Raw genomic sequence first — 17,521 nt, 5'->3', positions numbered from 1 at the left:
CTGGCAGGTAGGTATCTAAAGTAGGCAATCTTCAAGGCTACTAACACAAGTCACTACATTACAGCTGGACTTAGCATAGCATTCCCTAGACTAGGATCTACAATGACTGATTTCTGTGAATCAGGCTTAGAGAGGGACATGAAACAACATATATGACCAGAGGGTTATATCCTTCACAAGGCAGGGAATTAGCTGAAGTGGAATGCTTTTGTGCTAATGGTAAAACCCAAAACAAGCCAGACAACTCTTCTGCTTGGTCACTGACTCTCACTGGGTCTTGCCAAAGCAAGAAACTCCCATGGCAATTTTTTATAATCATAGATTCACTATTAAAACCAATAGAAAGCACACCTGTGCACCTGAATGAACAAGTGCCACTCAAGATTGGAGTGTGTCACTCTTGGAACAAGTCCAGAAGAGGGCCACAAGGATGATCAGGGGACTGGAGCACCTCCCGTATGAAGATAGGCTGAGAAAGTTGGGGCTGTTCAGTCTGGAGAAGAGAAGGCTGCGTGGAGACCTCATAGCAGCCTTCCAGTACCTGAAGGGGGGCTATAGGGATGCTGGGGAGGGACTCTTCATTAGGGACTGTAGTGACAGGACAAGGGGTAATGGGTTAAAACTTAAACAGGGGAAGTTTAGATTGGATATAAGGAGGAAATTCTTTCCTGTTATGGTGGTGAGGCACTGGAATAGGTTGCCCAGGAAGGTTGTGAATGCTCCACCCCTGGCAGTGTTCAAGACTAGGCTGGACGAGGCCTTGGGTGATACGGTTTAGTGTGAAGTGTCCCTGCCCATGGCAGGGGGGTTGGAACTTGATGATCTTAAGGTCCTTTCCAACCCTAACTATTCTATGATTCTATGTTACAATTACCATCTTGGGTGAAAGAACACAAAACTTTTAAAAGAGGGGAAGTAAAAACTGAAAACCACTTCAGAGAAAAACAATCTTTCTACTGACAACTTCAAAGGTCACAAGCACACCTTACAAAAAGTTAAAATAATTTAGCTTCTGTGCTACTTACAATTATCTGAACACTAAACAAGCAAACTTTGTGTTCTCTATGCAACTAGCGAGCATGTGTTCAGCCCCTCACCTCTAAAAAAAGGACTCTATCCCTTCCACTCATTATAGGTACACTGTGAAGACCAGACTGAAGTGTAATGTGGTGTACAAGCCACGATAAAGATTTAGAAATGAGAAGCCAGTCATCCAGCTCCTAAAAAGCCTCAGATGTTCTTACTGCTTCTGGAAAGTGTTCTGTTTGCACAAATCAATTTTTGCAGACCAAACTGCACTCTCATGGCACTTTGGGACAGAAAGATAATGTGCCTGAAGAATGGAAAAGAGATGGCGAGTAACTCCAAAGACCAAAACACATGGCCACTTTAAAGGCTTCGTATACAGAATGAAGTCTCATTTAAAATTAAGAAAACTTGAAGACTATCACCCCAGTTAACTTCTAAATATGTGCATCAAAGCTGCACTGTGTCTGAGCTACCTGGAATGGCTCTCTTACTTGGGTAGACTTGTATTTTCTGTAAAGGTTCAGAGGTAAGTTCCACCACTGGAGCAAGATTTCATCAGTGTAAGCAAAATTGACCAAGAAGTAGCTGAGACTGAGAAGTAACTGACTGGAAAGCAACATCATTAAATGTCAATTGGGCTCTTTTGATTTCTCTTCCATTTTGTGAAACTTTTCATGTCCTTTCATTCTGCTCACCCCACTAGACATACATGACCACATTTATGGCTGATGGCAAGCTGCCTTACTCCCACAGCATTCCTTCCAGCCCAATCACAGCTGTCAATCTGACTGCATCTACCAAGTCAGCGCTAGGCAGTTACATCAAGGCCAGTTCTCAACATACTTATCTTGACCTATCAGACAAATGCTCCAGGAAAGAGGGCCTCAGGAATGACAAGACAATTTGCTTAGAGAATGTTTCCAAGTCTGTAAGTTATGCCTAAACCAAGTTTTAGCTATCCATGGACTTTAGCTGCCAGTACAGAACAAGAAATATGCCCTATGTACAAGACACAAAAGAGACAGAAATTAGACACTGAGCAAAAAAACAATTATAAGGAAAATAAAATACAAATTTAGGGCACCAATATCTTGGGCTGCATTTCCAAGTCAGTCATTGACTTCTTGTGGTACTGTTAGCAGGGTGAATAAACCCATGGTTATTTTCCTAGTAAAACAATGAAAACAGTTGTTTAATACCAGAACTGTCTTCCGGCATTAAAATTTAAGCATTTATCGATACACTAAGAGCACTGGATAAAATGTACACAGCATGCCATGTCTAGAATGCAGCTGTCCCTAGGCTGCAGTCAAATTCAGCCAGAGTCTGAAGCTCAGAAAGCCAATCAAATCCTGGGCTGCATCCAAACTAGCCTGGCCAGCAGGTCAAGGGAGGTGATTCTGCCCATGTCCTCTGTTCTGGTGAGACCCCACCTGCAGTACTGCATTCAGCTTTGGAGTCCCCAGGATAGGAAAGACATAGACCCATTGGAGAGGGTCCAGAGGAAGGCCACAAAAAAATGATCAGAGGGCTGGAACATCTCTCCTACAAGGAAAGGCTGAGCGACTTGGGGTTGCTCAGCCTGGAGAAGACAAGGCTCTGGGAAGACCTTATTACAGCTTTTTAATAAAGAGGAAAATGATAAGAAATACACAGACAGACTTTTACTAAGGCCTGTAGTGAGAGGAGAAGGGGCAACAGTTTTAAGCTGAAATATCAGATTTATACTGGATATAAGGAAGAGTGGCGAGACATTGGAACGGGTTGCCCAGAGAAGCTGTTGATGCCTCATCCCTGACAGCGCTCCAGGCCAGGCTGGATGGCCCTTTGAGCAACCTGGTCTAGTGGAAGGTGTCCCTGCCCTTGGCAGGGGTGATGGACTTAATGATCTTTAAGGTCCCTTTCAACCTTAACTGTTCTGATTCCATAGAGGAACCCCAAAACCTTCTGCTTTAATACTGAAGTTCCCTAAATTCCTTTTAAGCTGTTAACAATAAAATCAGAGGGAGCGCGGTAGTAGAACATGCTTCACTCTTCTTAGAGTGAAGCTGAACCTCTCTACAAAGCCCCTTAAAACATCTAACTGCCCCATTACAGAAAAGTCCCATAGAAACAGATTACTGAAATTACAAATCTTAGCAGTTTTTTCTAGTAGTACGGGAGGTTTTAATCATTTAAGCCAAAGAGTACTGACTCCAGCAATACTCTGATAATCTTTGTATCAAATATAACAGACTGCCCCAGAACCTCATTTTTTCCTGATTCAATTTTTGTCTACCAACTCCTGTAATCTTAAGCAATGTCTCTAAGTATGTGCTTAACAGAGACTCTTCTACATTATTATCCTGACAGTGGTCCCTTCATTTTATAGTAGCCCAGCAAAGTTGGTACTGTATTACACGAGTATCTGCGTGGCAGACATATGCCTGAATCCAGACTTGTCTGGAATACCCCTGGTCTCTCAGCAGAGGCTTAGTTGTAGCCATAGAGCTTCTAGCCATCTCACAGTGTGAGTTAAGTTCCCTCATGTCTGCTGGCAAAAAAAAAGAAGTGCATCTGTACATTAAATGAAGGTTGGCCATAAACTGCTCAAATTCCTGAAGCCATCTTCCTTTTTCTGCATGCAATAATTTCTATTTCTTTTTGCTGTCCTCACTTAAACTGGTATTTTTATTTGTATTGTTTCAGCAGAATTGACCTCTGCTATCCCAACAACACTCAAATTTTGCTTTTGAGGTTTGTGAGGGTTTATTTAGGGAATGGGAGGAGAGTGTTGTTTCTTTGCCTTTGAATTTAGTGGCATGCACAGGTCCTACAACTGTTTTAAGTGGCAGCTTTTACATTCTTAACACAGTTACCATGTGTATAAGCAGTGTTTATACAGAAGCCATTAGCTTACATATATGTTATTAATAATATATATGTATTCTTTAAAAAAGTCTTAAAGTTTTCAGAGGCTGATTATGCTGATTTTAGAAGGTTTCTGTCTGTCTAACCTCTAACTACTGGAGCGAAGGAATGGAGATATACTAGCTGTTTTTGCAATACATTCCAAAAATTGCTATGCTTTGAGACAGTTCTGAGTAGCGGCTTAGTGTTCTAGCTGTGTTGATCAGAGCTTTTTTGGTCTGCTTTTATTTGATACACAAAGTGACATGTCAAGAAAATCTTCCTCTACGCCCTGCAAACAAGTGCTCCAAAGAGGGCAATACAAAGTCTCAAAAAATTCTTTAATAAAATTGTATTCCAATATCTGACCAGATGGAAGAAATAACTTATAAAAGCCTAAATCTGAAGTGTACATTTTTAAACAGACCTCCCCTACATGTGTTTGACAAGAAAACCATGGCAACACGAGGCCTATCTACAGGCTCCAACACAGACAGAACAAAGAAATAATACAATGCTATGAAGCAAGAGCATATGTCCACCAAGTTGCCCAAGTGATTACTTCTCAGTTGGCTTTATTACTTTATGTTTTAAATATTATGCTAATGAGACCCTTGTTAATTATATGGCTTTGTAAATATTTATGCAAATGACTTGACATTTCACATATTGAGAACATTCTGGATGGTACATACCAGTACATTTTAAAAAACACTAGTAAATCGTAATGAAGGACAGTGAGATACTTGGACAGCAATCTGACTTCCACGCGCAAGCTCCACAACATGCAGTAGTGTTTAAAAAACCCCAGAAGAATGAATTATTTGAAGGATAAGGTAAAAAGGGAGGTGATATATTATTAGGAAAAGAGCCCTAGAGGCAAAATCCTGTGAGAATGTAGAACAGCCTCCAAACTAATGGAGGCGGCGTTATTCCAAACATTTAAAAAACTGTCAAAGCACTGGAGAACCTGCTGGGATAAGGAGCAATCCTCTACTGGCTCTGTAACAGAGGAATTAAATGACCTCATTAAGAAGAAGTCCTTTCTAACTAGGACACTGAAAAAGAAGAAGCCTCACTGATTGTTCATATAAGGTAGAAAGACGTTCAACAGACTAAAGCATAACTTCACACAAGCCTTGTGAATTACTCAAAGTGCTGAAAACTCCTGAGAAGAACCAGCTGCCAGCGTGCCATGGCATACCATTCCAGTGTAGTACTTGGCACTACAGTAGAAAGATCATTTAAAATTAATTTGGTTTTCATTAACAATAATCCAGGGCATATTTAGACCGTAGACAATTGCCCTGCATTTGAATCCTATGAGGTCATGATGCACTAACGGAAGAGAGGCACCAGATTTTGGAAAGCAAATGCACAGCACAATACAAGCAAATACGCATAGCACATAGGGCCTCTGCTTTCAGTGCAGCAGATTATCTTTAGACTCCTTAAAAAGTCTCTTTCTGGTCACTCACACACCTGTATTTGTTTTGTACAATACAGATGTTTTGCTCCTCAGAGACCCATATGCAGAGAAACTAGATTTAAAAACACAAGCACTTTTGCCTGAGAGCACAGAGCCCTGCAGCACTCTTCTAGTGACATCAGGAATCTGACTCTAGCTCTGGCAGTAGTCAGGGCAACTTCAGGTCTTCTCAGCAGCACAGGCAAAACTGATTTGGTTGCATCATATATGGGGCAAGAACAACAAGGGCTGGCCAACATTTTTTCTCTTCCTGGCATGCTAAGAGGAGACAGTTTGGAAGCGGCAACAGGGGACTCCAGCCTAGTACTTCTGCTATTACATGAGAAAGCAAAAAGGTAGTGTCTCCCCACAAGAAAGCAGCTCCAACTCATCTGCAGACTGCTGCCTCTGTCACCTTCAAACCCACCTTCCACCTCCCAGGTAAGCTAAAGGATCAGCATGGCCTTGCAGAGCTTTAGCATAAGTAGAGGGAGCAATGGGCTGGCACTTGCTTCAGGCAACCTGCCTTTCCAGGCAATCACTCACTTGGTCTAGACTGTGCCCAGAACCAGCTCTGTGGTGGTTTCATACCTCTGAAGAGGTTCCAAAAGCCAAAGTAAAAATTCACATTTAAACATCAAAAGAACATGCAGAAAGCTGTAGTGGTAGTGGCTATTTTTGGAAGTGTATTTTCTCCCTTATTTTGTTGCTGCTAAGTATCTGCCATATCCATCTACAACTTATCTATACCAACCCTCCCACTGCTGTTACCAGCAGTAGAGTTGAACAGCAATATAAAAGCTACGACAAATTACTATAGAAATAAACTTTGGCACACCCTTTCCTCTGCCCTCTTTTCTGGTCTGAACAGATTGCTTTTCTGCTCTGTTGTATAGGTCACAATGATATTTACAATGTTATTGGAACCATGCAAATTACCACCAACAGCTATGCTTTCTGAACCTAAAGGGAATAAATAAGTGAAATTATTACACAACTGATAGAATTTTTTTTTTAATGGAGGTGTGAAAATTGCTTGCCTGTGCATTTATTTTGTACTGGTAGCTGCAAACATGTTCAATAAGAGAAAAGAGCTTTGGTACAATCAGGTGGCTGGTTGCTGGGGACTAAGGCTTCTCCAGCCACTCCCAGTGCTCAGTGTTATCTTCAGCTGTCTAGTGCTAAATTAGATATTAAATACACTAAGGCAGTGAGAGAAACTTGTGGATGCTGAATGTGTCTTCCATGTGGCTACAGCACTCCAATGCACCCAACACTGCCTTGTTTTCTGATAGATGCCATCTAGCAGGGACATTTCCGCAGGATTCTGGTATTTCAATTCACATAGCATGGAAACCAGTCTAAATTCCACTGAATACAAGAACCTCTTTTACACTGCCCCATGACTTACTTGCTGTGATAATCAAACAACTGTTCATAGCACACTATGGTAAACACTGACCTGAAGGAAAAGACAAACTACAGTCCTGAAAGTAAAACAGTTTAGATCCCAAGACCATACCTCAGAAAAAAATAATATTTTTAAAAATACAAGCCTTCCAGAGAATGCTCCCTGTTTAGCCAGATTCCCCCTGCCCCAGCCTAAATGGTATGTATATATGCATGTCTGCCCATACATAAAAACCTCAAAAATAGCTAAAGGCATTAAGAAACACTTAACCATCTATTATTCATCTTCACCTATCAGTCTGGAACTTTGAGAACTTAAACCACAAGCTGCCTCCAGTAAGATAACCCTGTTCAAATGTCGTGAAAAGATCCGTTGCTGAATTCTTCAAGCCTAAAGAGGTGTCTGCATTTACAGTGACCAATGAGGAGAAAAAAAGGGAAGAATTTCATCAGTTCTGCCAAAAATTGGTGCAATTAGTTTAGTAACTAGACCACAATGACAGGCCCTTTCTTGCTAGCAGTTACAGTCAAAGCCAGAATTAAAAAGAGACTCTGAAATGCACTTTGCTGTTCTGATTTCATGAAGTTTTTCCAAAGTCTGGTGACAGCCTGCTAACGTAAACTGAAGGATCCCCAACTGTCTTCTCAATCACAAATAAATATCATACCCCTCACATAGCATCTTTGAGCAATATTTCAAAAGCAAGAGACAAGCTCTGAGTTGCAAAGATGATTCAGAGTAGTGGGTGAGGAATGCAAATTCCATTTTGCAAAACATTTGGCCTACTAAGCCCTCTATTACCACACAAGACATGTCAGGTTCTGTCTTGAACAGGGATTCTTTACCAGCTAAGAGACTGTGTTTATAGGAGTTAGATTTAAATACTACCTGAAGTGCTTATATATTAACAGTCTTGCTAGGCAGGTCACATTGGGCTGATGCCTCTTCTCACTTCTTTCTTGCCTTGGAGTTAAGTAAAAGCTGTGGAAATGCAGGACTGCCTCTGCCAGGCTAATGTATTAATTTTTCTAGAAATTCTACCCCTGAAGAAAATATGTATTTTATGTGTGTGTATATATACACACTTTAAAGAGGAAACTGGCTAACAAATTCAAACAACTGGCAATTACTTCTGCAGCACAGTGGAAAACTAAGTAGTACTTGGATGGAGAAGAAAGTGGAAAAAATGATCAAATTATTCCATCTTTAAGAAAAGACAAAAGGTGGTAAAAGAGTAACCATCCTTCTGGCATACGAAATCCTGGCCAATTTAGAATAATCTAATATTGTGGAGGGAGACCACCAATGAAACTCTTCAACAGAATAGGTTCCTAAGCAATCTAGGAAATACCCTTTTTCATAGACCTTCCTGCCCTGAAGTAAACACTGTTTAATAACTGGACTGAACCAAAACACAGGCAGTTTCCAACTGAGGAGGAGTGACTCAAGGCAACCTACTGGGAGAACACCTCTAATATATTATTTAGGGGAAAAAACAAAACAAAACAAACCCTAACCCATAAAAACAAACAAAAAAACCCAAACCACCAACAAAAACCCCACCAAACAAAAAAAAAAAAATCCACAAAAAAAATCCACAAAAAACCCCCCACCAAAACCCAGCAGATCTTTTCATTTTCTCAGCGAAATACCAACATAGGTAACCACATTCCTCCAGCTTGAAACATGTTTGCAATTGTTTGACTGGTGTTTCTTCCCACTTTACTTACCTTTTGTGTAGCGATGTTACTTACGACTAGATAGCTAGGTACTTGCTGCACCTGTACTTAAGCAAACTATTTCGGAGTTATTTTTAAGGATGCAGCTCTGTGAAAAGGTTTAGGCTTGCAAAAATTTGCTATTTACAAACAGCTGATGTAATTTAAATATTTATAGCAACATAATGTCTGAATTCAACCGGAAGGTAAAAATCAGATATTTTTACTTTAAATGCAAACCATCAGTACTGGACATTACATCATCCTCTCTAGTTTGTACAGTATTTTAAATGAAAGACCACATTCCACCCCCTTGGATCACATACCCAAAGACACTCCTATTTTAAGCAAGAACATGAGAACAAGGAGTGCTCCATTGAAGCATAAGGTTTTCAAGGTCTCCACATCCCTACAGAAAGATTTCTTTTCCAAGAAGGAAGCACAGCAACCTCTCTAGCTGAACAACTATTCTGAACCACAGGATGAGATTCAAGAAAGCTTCATCGCATCCAAAACAGGCACAACCCTTCAAGAGGTGAATGAAGAAGAGCTTCAATAAGCCCATCAGAGGTGACTTGGATGGCCAATGAGTTACTTGCTGAAATTTCAGGTTTATCAAAACAGATCTTGGTAAGTTTTGCTAAAATGTTTCAGTAAGAGAACTGCTCAATTACAAGAGACTAAGACATACAGGTTCCTACTACAGGGTCTTCTGCTCCCATTAAGCAACCACTGAGGGCACTTGACAAAAAGTAACTCCATTTTGTAACTGAGATGTTGCAAGTTTGCTGACACCCTACCTCAAGTTACCAGAACCAGAAACAAGAAAGCTGACCAAACCACATATGATGTTGTTTTGTGGTAATTCTAGCTACCACTCTTTGTGCAAAGGTTCCAGATAAAGAGTTTGTCACCTGCAGCTGCCCGGGGAAGAAGTTTTCAAGTGCCCCACAGCCAGATAAACGCAAAATCTCAAATCCGTAATTTACAAATGGAGTCTGGACAAGTAAAGAGACATGCATAAAATATAACCCTACGGTCCACACATAAAAACTTAAAAAGATAAATAACTGATTTAAATGTATGTACCCTTTGTTTTAACTAAGAGGAAAATCCATAAGTAGTAGTAAACCAGTGTCAACTGTTAAAGAGAATCATACAAATTCAAAAGGAAAGCAGGGAGAAGTCTCTGTAGACCCTATGCAAAAATAAAAGCCAAGGTACTGGTGTAATTAGCACGACCATCTTCAGGACTTCTGGACTGCAACATCAAATATTGGGTAAATAAGCAATCCAAAATTATAATGGCATTTTCCTCAAAACCCTGCCATTAACCAAACCTTTCAGAGGCCAGTCATCCTCTCGGCTGTGGATTACACAGCTATGATTAACAGCCTTTGAAAATGAAACAAAATATTTTCATTTTACCTCTAACACAGCTTGTAATTTGCTCTCACTACTGCTAAAGCACCTGAGACCACAGGATAGCACTCAACTGTACTTAATATCTCTAAAATGTACAGTTTAAACTGTCAGAGCCATTAAAAATTGCTGTTAGTACACTTCCTGAAGTCTTAACTCTTTCCATCAAGATTCAACACCCTTCTAAAAAGCCCAGTGGTTTGTTTCAACAGAAAAGATCTGCTGACATTGTACAGCTTAGAGTGTCATATTGCCAAACCCTACACCATACTAAACAATTGACCAACTGTGCAATCTACAACACTACTATTACATCCCACACACATTGGTGCTTTTCTTTAACACTCCTCTCCTATAGTTTCACACAGAGCTGAGCTAGTGCTATTTGCTTAGCATGTCTGCCCCAGCATTGGAAAGGGCTGGAAGTCAAAAGTGGTGATTTCCACCAGCTGACAGTGCTCTTCAACCCAGAAAGTGAAATAGCATAACTGCTCTGCATTAGAAATCAGGTGAGTGGTTGCTCACCTGTGAAACCAGCACCATTTTACATTGCAAGCTTCATTACAAGATGAAATTTCCTAGCAACAGATCGTAAGTTCCTTGGTGAACTAGCTTAGATGAGTTTAGAAGCAGCAGAGCTGGTAGACAAGAGGGAAGAAAAGAAACACCCTGCTCCAGCCACAGCTCTTTCCCTTCATCAGCTCATCTAGAAGACTTAAATGATCATTAATGAGACAAGAAATATAATCAGCACAATAAACTATTCAAATGGCATCGGCCACTGTTATCCAGAGATTGGATTAGGCATTTGTAAACTCTCTCCATCCACCTTTCCTCAGAATTACCCTAGATTCAGAGGCTAAAACCAGGTATTTTTCAAAAAAGCAAACCAGTACTTGTCAGACACCTGCCCCTCCTCCCCCATATTCCAAACCAACAAAACTTACCTGCTTCTGGATCTGGAGGAATTCTCCACATATACAAATTGAAGTCATCAGAGCCCGAAAGGATGTACTGTTAGGAACAAAAATAAAAGCGGTTTACCACAAAGCATCACCTGGATCATACTGCTGATCAAGTTTCTCCAAACCAAAAAAGAGAAAAAGATGATTTGTGTCATTCTTTGCACCTTGCTGAACAACTTACCCTTTAAGTGGGGGTGACATACGAGCATAAAAACATTGCATTCATACAAACGGACCAAAATTCGAAAGCGTATTTCATGTATCTAATGCCTACTGCCCCAAGTGAATGCTTCCTTTGCTAAACAAAGCTGTGGATTTTGGCTGTCTTTAATACAAGCATGTCTAAATCAAACTCTCCTATCTTGCAGCCTTCAACTCTGCTCTTTTTTTAATGTAGATGTCCTTCATCCTTTATTATCATCTCCTGAGCTACCAAGTAAAACTCCATCAAACACATACCTAGGAGAGTTAGCATGTCCATTTAAAAAAGCACAAACACATCTGGTTCATTGCTCTACTAAGTCCATCAGAAGTCAGTAACTGAGGATAATCTTGAGCACTGAACAAAACCAAAGTTAAACATTCACTGGCAACAACCTCAAGTGGTTTAAAAAAACCACATTTATCACACTATTCATTTTTTTCCTGGTTATTGTTACTCTTCAGAGATGAAAGGCTGCCCTTTTTCAACTGTGCATGAATGATAAGCAATCTACTGTACAGAAGTTCAGGCAATATGCAATTTGAAATAGCTCAATATGCTACAAACATGCACTAGAATGACAGGTGACATTTGACATGGTTTAAGTTTACGCTTCTCAGTTACAACACAAACACACTGCACCTTGTCTCCAAGTACCTCTTCTCCAACAAACTCTACTCCCTGTCATTTATTTCTTTCTCAAATTAGAGATGAAATGATACGTTACAGAACCAAGGGCAGATTTCCAATTATTCCAATTATACTGGTACAGATAGCGTGAATCTCTAGCCCTCAACTGACTTAAGGCTTATGCTTAATCAATAATTTTATTACTAGGGTAGATGAAAGAGAGAAGAAAAAAAAAAAAGAAGAAATGGAGCAAGTTTGTTCCTTTCTAACCTTTGATAACGAGACAGAATTTTTTTGTTTGGCTCAAATATAACTGGTTTCTGTCTTTCATTCTCTGGGGATACATAAACTCATCAGGCAAAGTAACATCAAGCAGTGAGGAGACAATTCCTGGAATAACACAGGACTGAGAAGCAAGTAAATAAAAAATATACACTAACACAGAGGAAATTGCTATAAATTTGCATATATTCTGTTTGCAACGCTAATTACATTAGTGCAGTAGTTTTAGACTTTTCCAGCCACAAAAATGTAATAACCAACCATTAAAATACCTTCTCTGGTTTCCTACTATCACAATCCAACCATTCTTTTTTCTCTTTTTTAAGGATGTAGGATGTGAGCAAGCACTTATGAATGCACTCAGCTCATTTTCTGACAGATAAGAAGCACTGATCAAACAAAAGTTCCTTTAAAATCTTGTGCACACTAGTTCTGCACCACCCACAGACCCATCCTTACCAGCTAGAAAGTAATTTCTACAAGCCAACATGTTCAAGCACTCAGGCAATTTACCCCTGCCAAACCGACCTGTCAGTGCCAGGAATATGTACTTCCCTTTCATTTCACTGCTCATAAATGTTAGTCCACTGCAGGCTGAGCCACTGTGCCAAAACTACACAGATTAGGGCACTGTCATGATTTAAGCTCATATAGGCAACCTCCCAGCAATCAGAAAGAAAGTACCTCTAATGTGTTTTGTTACAGAAGAAGTGCTACATGGAAAAAAAAAAAAGTCTTGTTTAAAGCCATAAAAATGTTGCCAATTGTTAGCATTTATTACCAAATTGTGTGGCTGAAGCAGCAACCAAATTGCCTAGAACATGTGGGGAAAAAAATGGAGACTCCCAAACCACCTAGAAAGCTCAGTATCTTGAATTTATACCTGTAACACTCTTTTTAACAAAAAAAGTTCTAACAGCTTCTCAATATAGAGTCACTTAGCACTTTACATTATAAATAAAAAAAAAAAACAACCAACAATGACAGGCCCTAAAATGACAGATTTCAGACATCCTGCACTAGGTATGCAACACAGAAAAAGCACATTATGTACATGCAGGGAATAGTGTCTGTGAGCTTCCAGACTCATTTGCAGAGAAACACACTGTGTGTTCTGAAAGAATCAATGGTCAATTCTCTAGGAAACCTGGCATATCATTGCCCACAGAACTAGAACATAATACCTGCAAAGACCACTGACCTGAGTATACTCTGTCTTGCTTTGGAGATAGCAGTGATGCGGACTAATGGCAATTAGCGCAACCAGGAGGTCAAAGACAAGTGATTATTCCCCTAACCTGGCACTTTTTGTGGCCACATCTGGAGCACTGTGTCCAGTTTAGGTCCCCTGATAAAACAGACACTAATAAATCAAAGAGAGAGTGGAGGAGGGCTGCTGGGCTGAAGCCATGTGACCTGTGAGGAAAAGCTAAGGGAACTGGCCTTATTTAGCCAGAAAAGAAAGTCAAGGGACAGACCTCAAGAGTCTTCCACTGCCTGAAGGAATACAGAGCAGCTTAGGACAGACTCCTGTCGGAAGCATGCAGTGGATGCTCAGGAAGTCGTAAGTCACAGCAAGGGAAATTCCAGCTGAACACAAAGGAACTGCATGGCCAGGAGAAGCGTAACAAACACTGCAACTCAGCCCCAGAAAGGTGGTGGAATATCCACCATTACAAATCTAAAATTCACCTGGGCAATTCCCTGAGCAACCTGATCTGACTGTGAGGATGCCTTGCTCTGAGCAGATGATCTCCAGATCTCCTGATTTTTTTTTTTCCCCAAGATTATAAAAATAAAGAGGGAAATAATTGCCTTGGTGGATTGGGGGTGTTTTTGGGGTTGGGAGGCAGGAAAGGAAGAGGTGGGCAGTGTCAGGAAAATGTCCATCTGAAACCTTTATACTCCATCACCCATCATGAGCTTCACGAACACTACAATGGGAAGACAGACGTAGGCCACATAAACAGAGGCATAAACTGCAGTTCAGTACACAAACTTGCATAAATTCAGGTGGTCATATCTGGGTGATTTGAAAAAATAAATCGGCAAAGTATCTTAAAGTAGTTCACAGAATCACAGAATGGCTGAGGCTGGAACGGACCTCCAAAGGTCATCTGGTTCAGCCACCCTGCTCAAGCAGGGTCACCTACAGCCAACTGCCCAGCACCATATCCAGATGACTTTTTGAAATCTCCAATAGCGGAGATACTCAATCCAACTATCTCAAATTGAGATAACTGCTACTTACTTAAAAGCACCTTGAAGTCCTTTTGCTTTATTACCATTCTCTAGCCTAATGACATCTGCACCAATCAAATACACTCTGCCAAAGTATTCTGGAGTGAATTAAGAGAAAATAAGTAGGGGTGAATAAAGCATCCACATTGCAATTTATGTCTAGCCAAGGAACAAAGCTCAGCTCAGGATCTGAACCATTCTGAAGAAGGACTTATGGGTTTAATCTTGCAACCGAGACAGCCATCACTAAGTGCCAAAAGCACTTATCAAATATTAATTTATAAAAATCATCTACACAAGTTTGATGTTGTAAGCAATGGGCTGCAAGTTGCAAACTTTTAATATAAATATAAATTTAACTTTTGATAGTTAGCTCTGCCAATAATTATCAGAAATAGATCACAATGCACAAAATATCCACTATTTGGTAACCCTGTCATTCCATTATTGCTGCTGTAGCAGTCAGAATTGTTTTTCACTCTTTCCCTGTTAGGATACCTCTAGGGTACATATTTTGCTGCTGTTCTCACAATAAAGAATTAAATCCCCAAAAGCATTTCTTTGATCCTTTTCTGTAAGATCAGGTGATAGGGATCTAAGAAGTAGAACATGGCTTTTCAGACAAACCAAGAGACTGCCAGAAGCACAACTTCATGGCTGCAGCTACTGCATGAAAAATGTGCCTACTGAAGCTTCAAGAGCAGACACCCAAACTGCTGAAGCCAGAAACATGTCTCTTCCATGACATTTGAAAAAGAAACTCAACTCCAATTAGTATTCTTTGCACAAGACAATGGGAACCCAAGGCCCCTGGAGAGCACAGCTGGACTGACATTACTAGGACATTTACATGACCACCTGTTGAAATTTTTCTTTGATGTATTATTACTGTAACAATAGCCAACAGTTTTCCACACTAGTTGAAAGTTGGAGAATAAGGATTGAGAAAATGCAAAAGTCAGTCCTCACTACTGGACATTTTAAAGAAGTAATTGTTATGAATTGCACCAAACCCTAGTTAATAGGGCTGAACTCCTGAGGGAAAGAAGGAACAGAAAGGAAATAAGAAAGGGTTCAGGTAAGGCAAATGAAATAATGTCATGCTGTCTATGCTCAGACTCTACTTTAATTGTGGCCAAGCATTTTTGGACCTGACTGGATGTGAAAAATGTAATTCCTAGAAGAATACCTTCTACTCACTTTCAGAACAAAAGCCCAGATAATGAAATCCGAGACAAGCCAGCAAGAGGCAAAACCATGCACATTCAGAGAGACAAATAAATGGCTAAGACAGCGTGTACTTCCATTCCTTCTGCCCTCCCCCTTAAAAGACAAACTCCAAGCAGAACATAACCTCAAGAACCACTACAGTGCTGAATTCTGAATCAGATCAGACACTATGAGAGGAGCTCAGATGTCTGGGGGGAGAGACCAATATTAAAACCACCTGTTTAATTGTCTGCATTTTTTGCTGCTGTATCTGACCATGACTTCGGAAATCAACATTCACAATATTCACATGAACATCGGATTAGATAGAAAAACAGTTGCGAATAATTAATATTGAAGTTTTTTTAGAAGGGAAGAATCGGCTTCTATGCCTAGCTGTTAGCAACAATGACAGGAAAAGGCTTCCAGATGACTCCAAGCTGCTGATTCAGAAGTTTGCCTTAGAAGGAAGAAAACTCTCAGGCGTGGTTAGAGTCTGCTGCTGGAGAAAACACAAATTCAGTCTGAGCTTACAGTACACATAAAATGCTTAAAATGAACTATCATTAGGAATCTGGCAGAATTACTTTGCTCCCCACTCTTCTCAATTTCTTTCTCACCAAGGAAATTAGAGCAGTTGATATAAATAAATGGAGATCTAATCTGTTGCAGCTATAGTCTTGTAACAGTAGCATTAGCACTGTGTTTTGCAGAGTACTACCATTGGGGATTTTATTTTTGTTCTTACCACTGCTAGTTTGAAAACTTCCAAAATCTCACAAGCTGCATTCCCTCAGATGCTACTGAATATGGAGTATTTCAATAAAATTCTATCTAAATCAAACCTTATTTTACAGTTTCCAACATCCACATTTCCTGTTTCCATAAAATTTCCTCTTGCTTACAACCTATATCAGAGACGTTTCAAGCTTTTGGCCCTAAACAATGGACCAGGAGACACAGATCATTTTTCCAAAAGTATCAGCAAGTCTTCTGAATGGCCCTACTAATTTAGGAGAGAACAAGAAGAATGTAGGAGAATTTGCCTTAAAAGCTGATACCAAAAAGCTTTATCACCATATAATTACAAATGTATGAATGAGACCATGGGTAACAGTACAGAGATGGTAACCATTTGAAAACTGATTGCTGCTAAGCTACTAGCAGAAGAATGAGAGACTCAAATTCCACAATGCTGCTTACCACTTCACTAACAAGTCAGCTCCGAATGAGACTAAACCTAACTCTCAGTTCCTACTTACTTGAGCATGTCTGTCCTTTCCTCAGAGGGGCCAATGAAACTTGGGGCAGAAAGATCAGAGTAGATGGAATCTTTCTCAGGCTTTTAGCAAGCTGTCTCTTAGCTTCTTGAAGTAATGCAAAATTCATACGCTGGGGAAGAAGCTCAAAGACATCTAACTTTGGAACAGTTCTGCTGGTGCTTTGCACAGCTTCTTTAAGAGACAGGATGTACAGTCCCTCCATATATTGCTTGTAATATAATGTAACTCGATGGTGGGGTGTAGGCTTTTACTTTTTTCTATGACAACAGATAAAGAATCTGGATTGGTGGCAGTCTGCTAGGTTGAAATGTTAGCTCCTCTCTTGAGCTCATGAGAAGAGCTGCCTTGCACTTCTCTGTAGTGGGATATGCACTTAGGAAACCACAGTTTGACTTGAAGCATCACATAAATTTGAAAACATTGATTATTTGTGCAAAGAGATTGAAATTCATAGTAATCAGCACTTTGGAGAAGGAATCCATTTACACAAAGAATGTGAAAACTGAACGTTTTTCCAAAGAGGAAAGGTGTCCTAAGGAAACAGGGCTTATGCTATTCTGTTCTTTGTGGCATCTGTCTCCAAGACCTTTCAAGCCTAATGGCCAATTTCAAATTTGATAGAGGACCTGAGGGTTCCAGAATTATGGACTGCCTAGAAATACTAATTTTACAAACAGGCAGGCATGCAGAGGAGAGAGAGAGACACTGTAAGTAGCTACTGAGACCAAAGCAGTACTATAATTTCACCCCCTTACTAAATACCAGGAAACCC

At 40.1% G+C, this 17,521-nt stretch overlaps 1 protein-coding gene across 2 annotated transcripts in view; it reads right to left on the bottom strand.

Moving 5' to 3' along the window:
• The window catches only part of DCAF5 (DDB1 and CUL4 associated factor 5), a 73,137-nt gene that overhangs the window by 8,902 nt on the left and 46,714 nt on the right, over positions 1–17,521 (bottom strand). For both annotated transcript variants that reach the window (XM_061463272.1, XM_061463273.1), the window contains one exon: positions 10,885–10,951. In XM_061463272.1, coding sequence (XP_061319256.1) covers positions 10,885–10,951 — 67 coding nt within the window. The remainder of the gene's footprint in view (positions 1–10,884; positions 10,952–17,521) is intronic.

Source organism: Pezoporus flaviventris, unplaced genomic scaffold (genome assembly GCF_033815535.1).
Source record: "Pezoporus flaviventris isolate CSIRO_AGI_PZ_B2104156 unplaced genomic scaffold, CSIRO_AGI_Pfla_v1 ptg000036l, whole genome shotgun sequence".
NCBI lineage: Eukaryota > Metazoa > Chordata > Aves > Psittaciformes > Psittacidae > Pezoporus > Pezoporus flaviventris.
The sequence above is the reverse complement of the archived record's forward strand: the minus strand, read 5'-3'. Positions and strand labels throughout refer to the sequence as shown.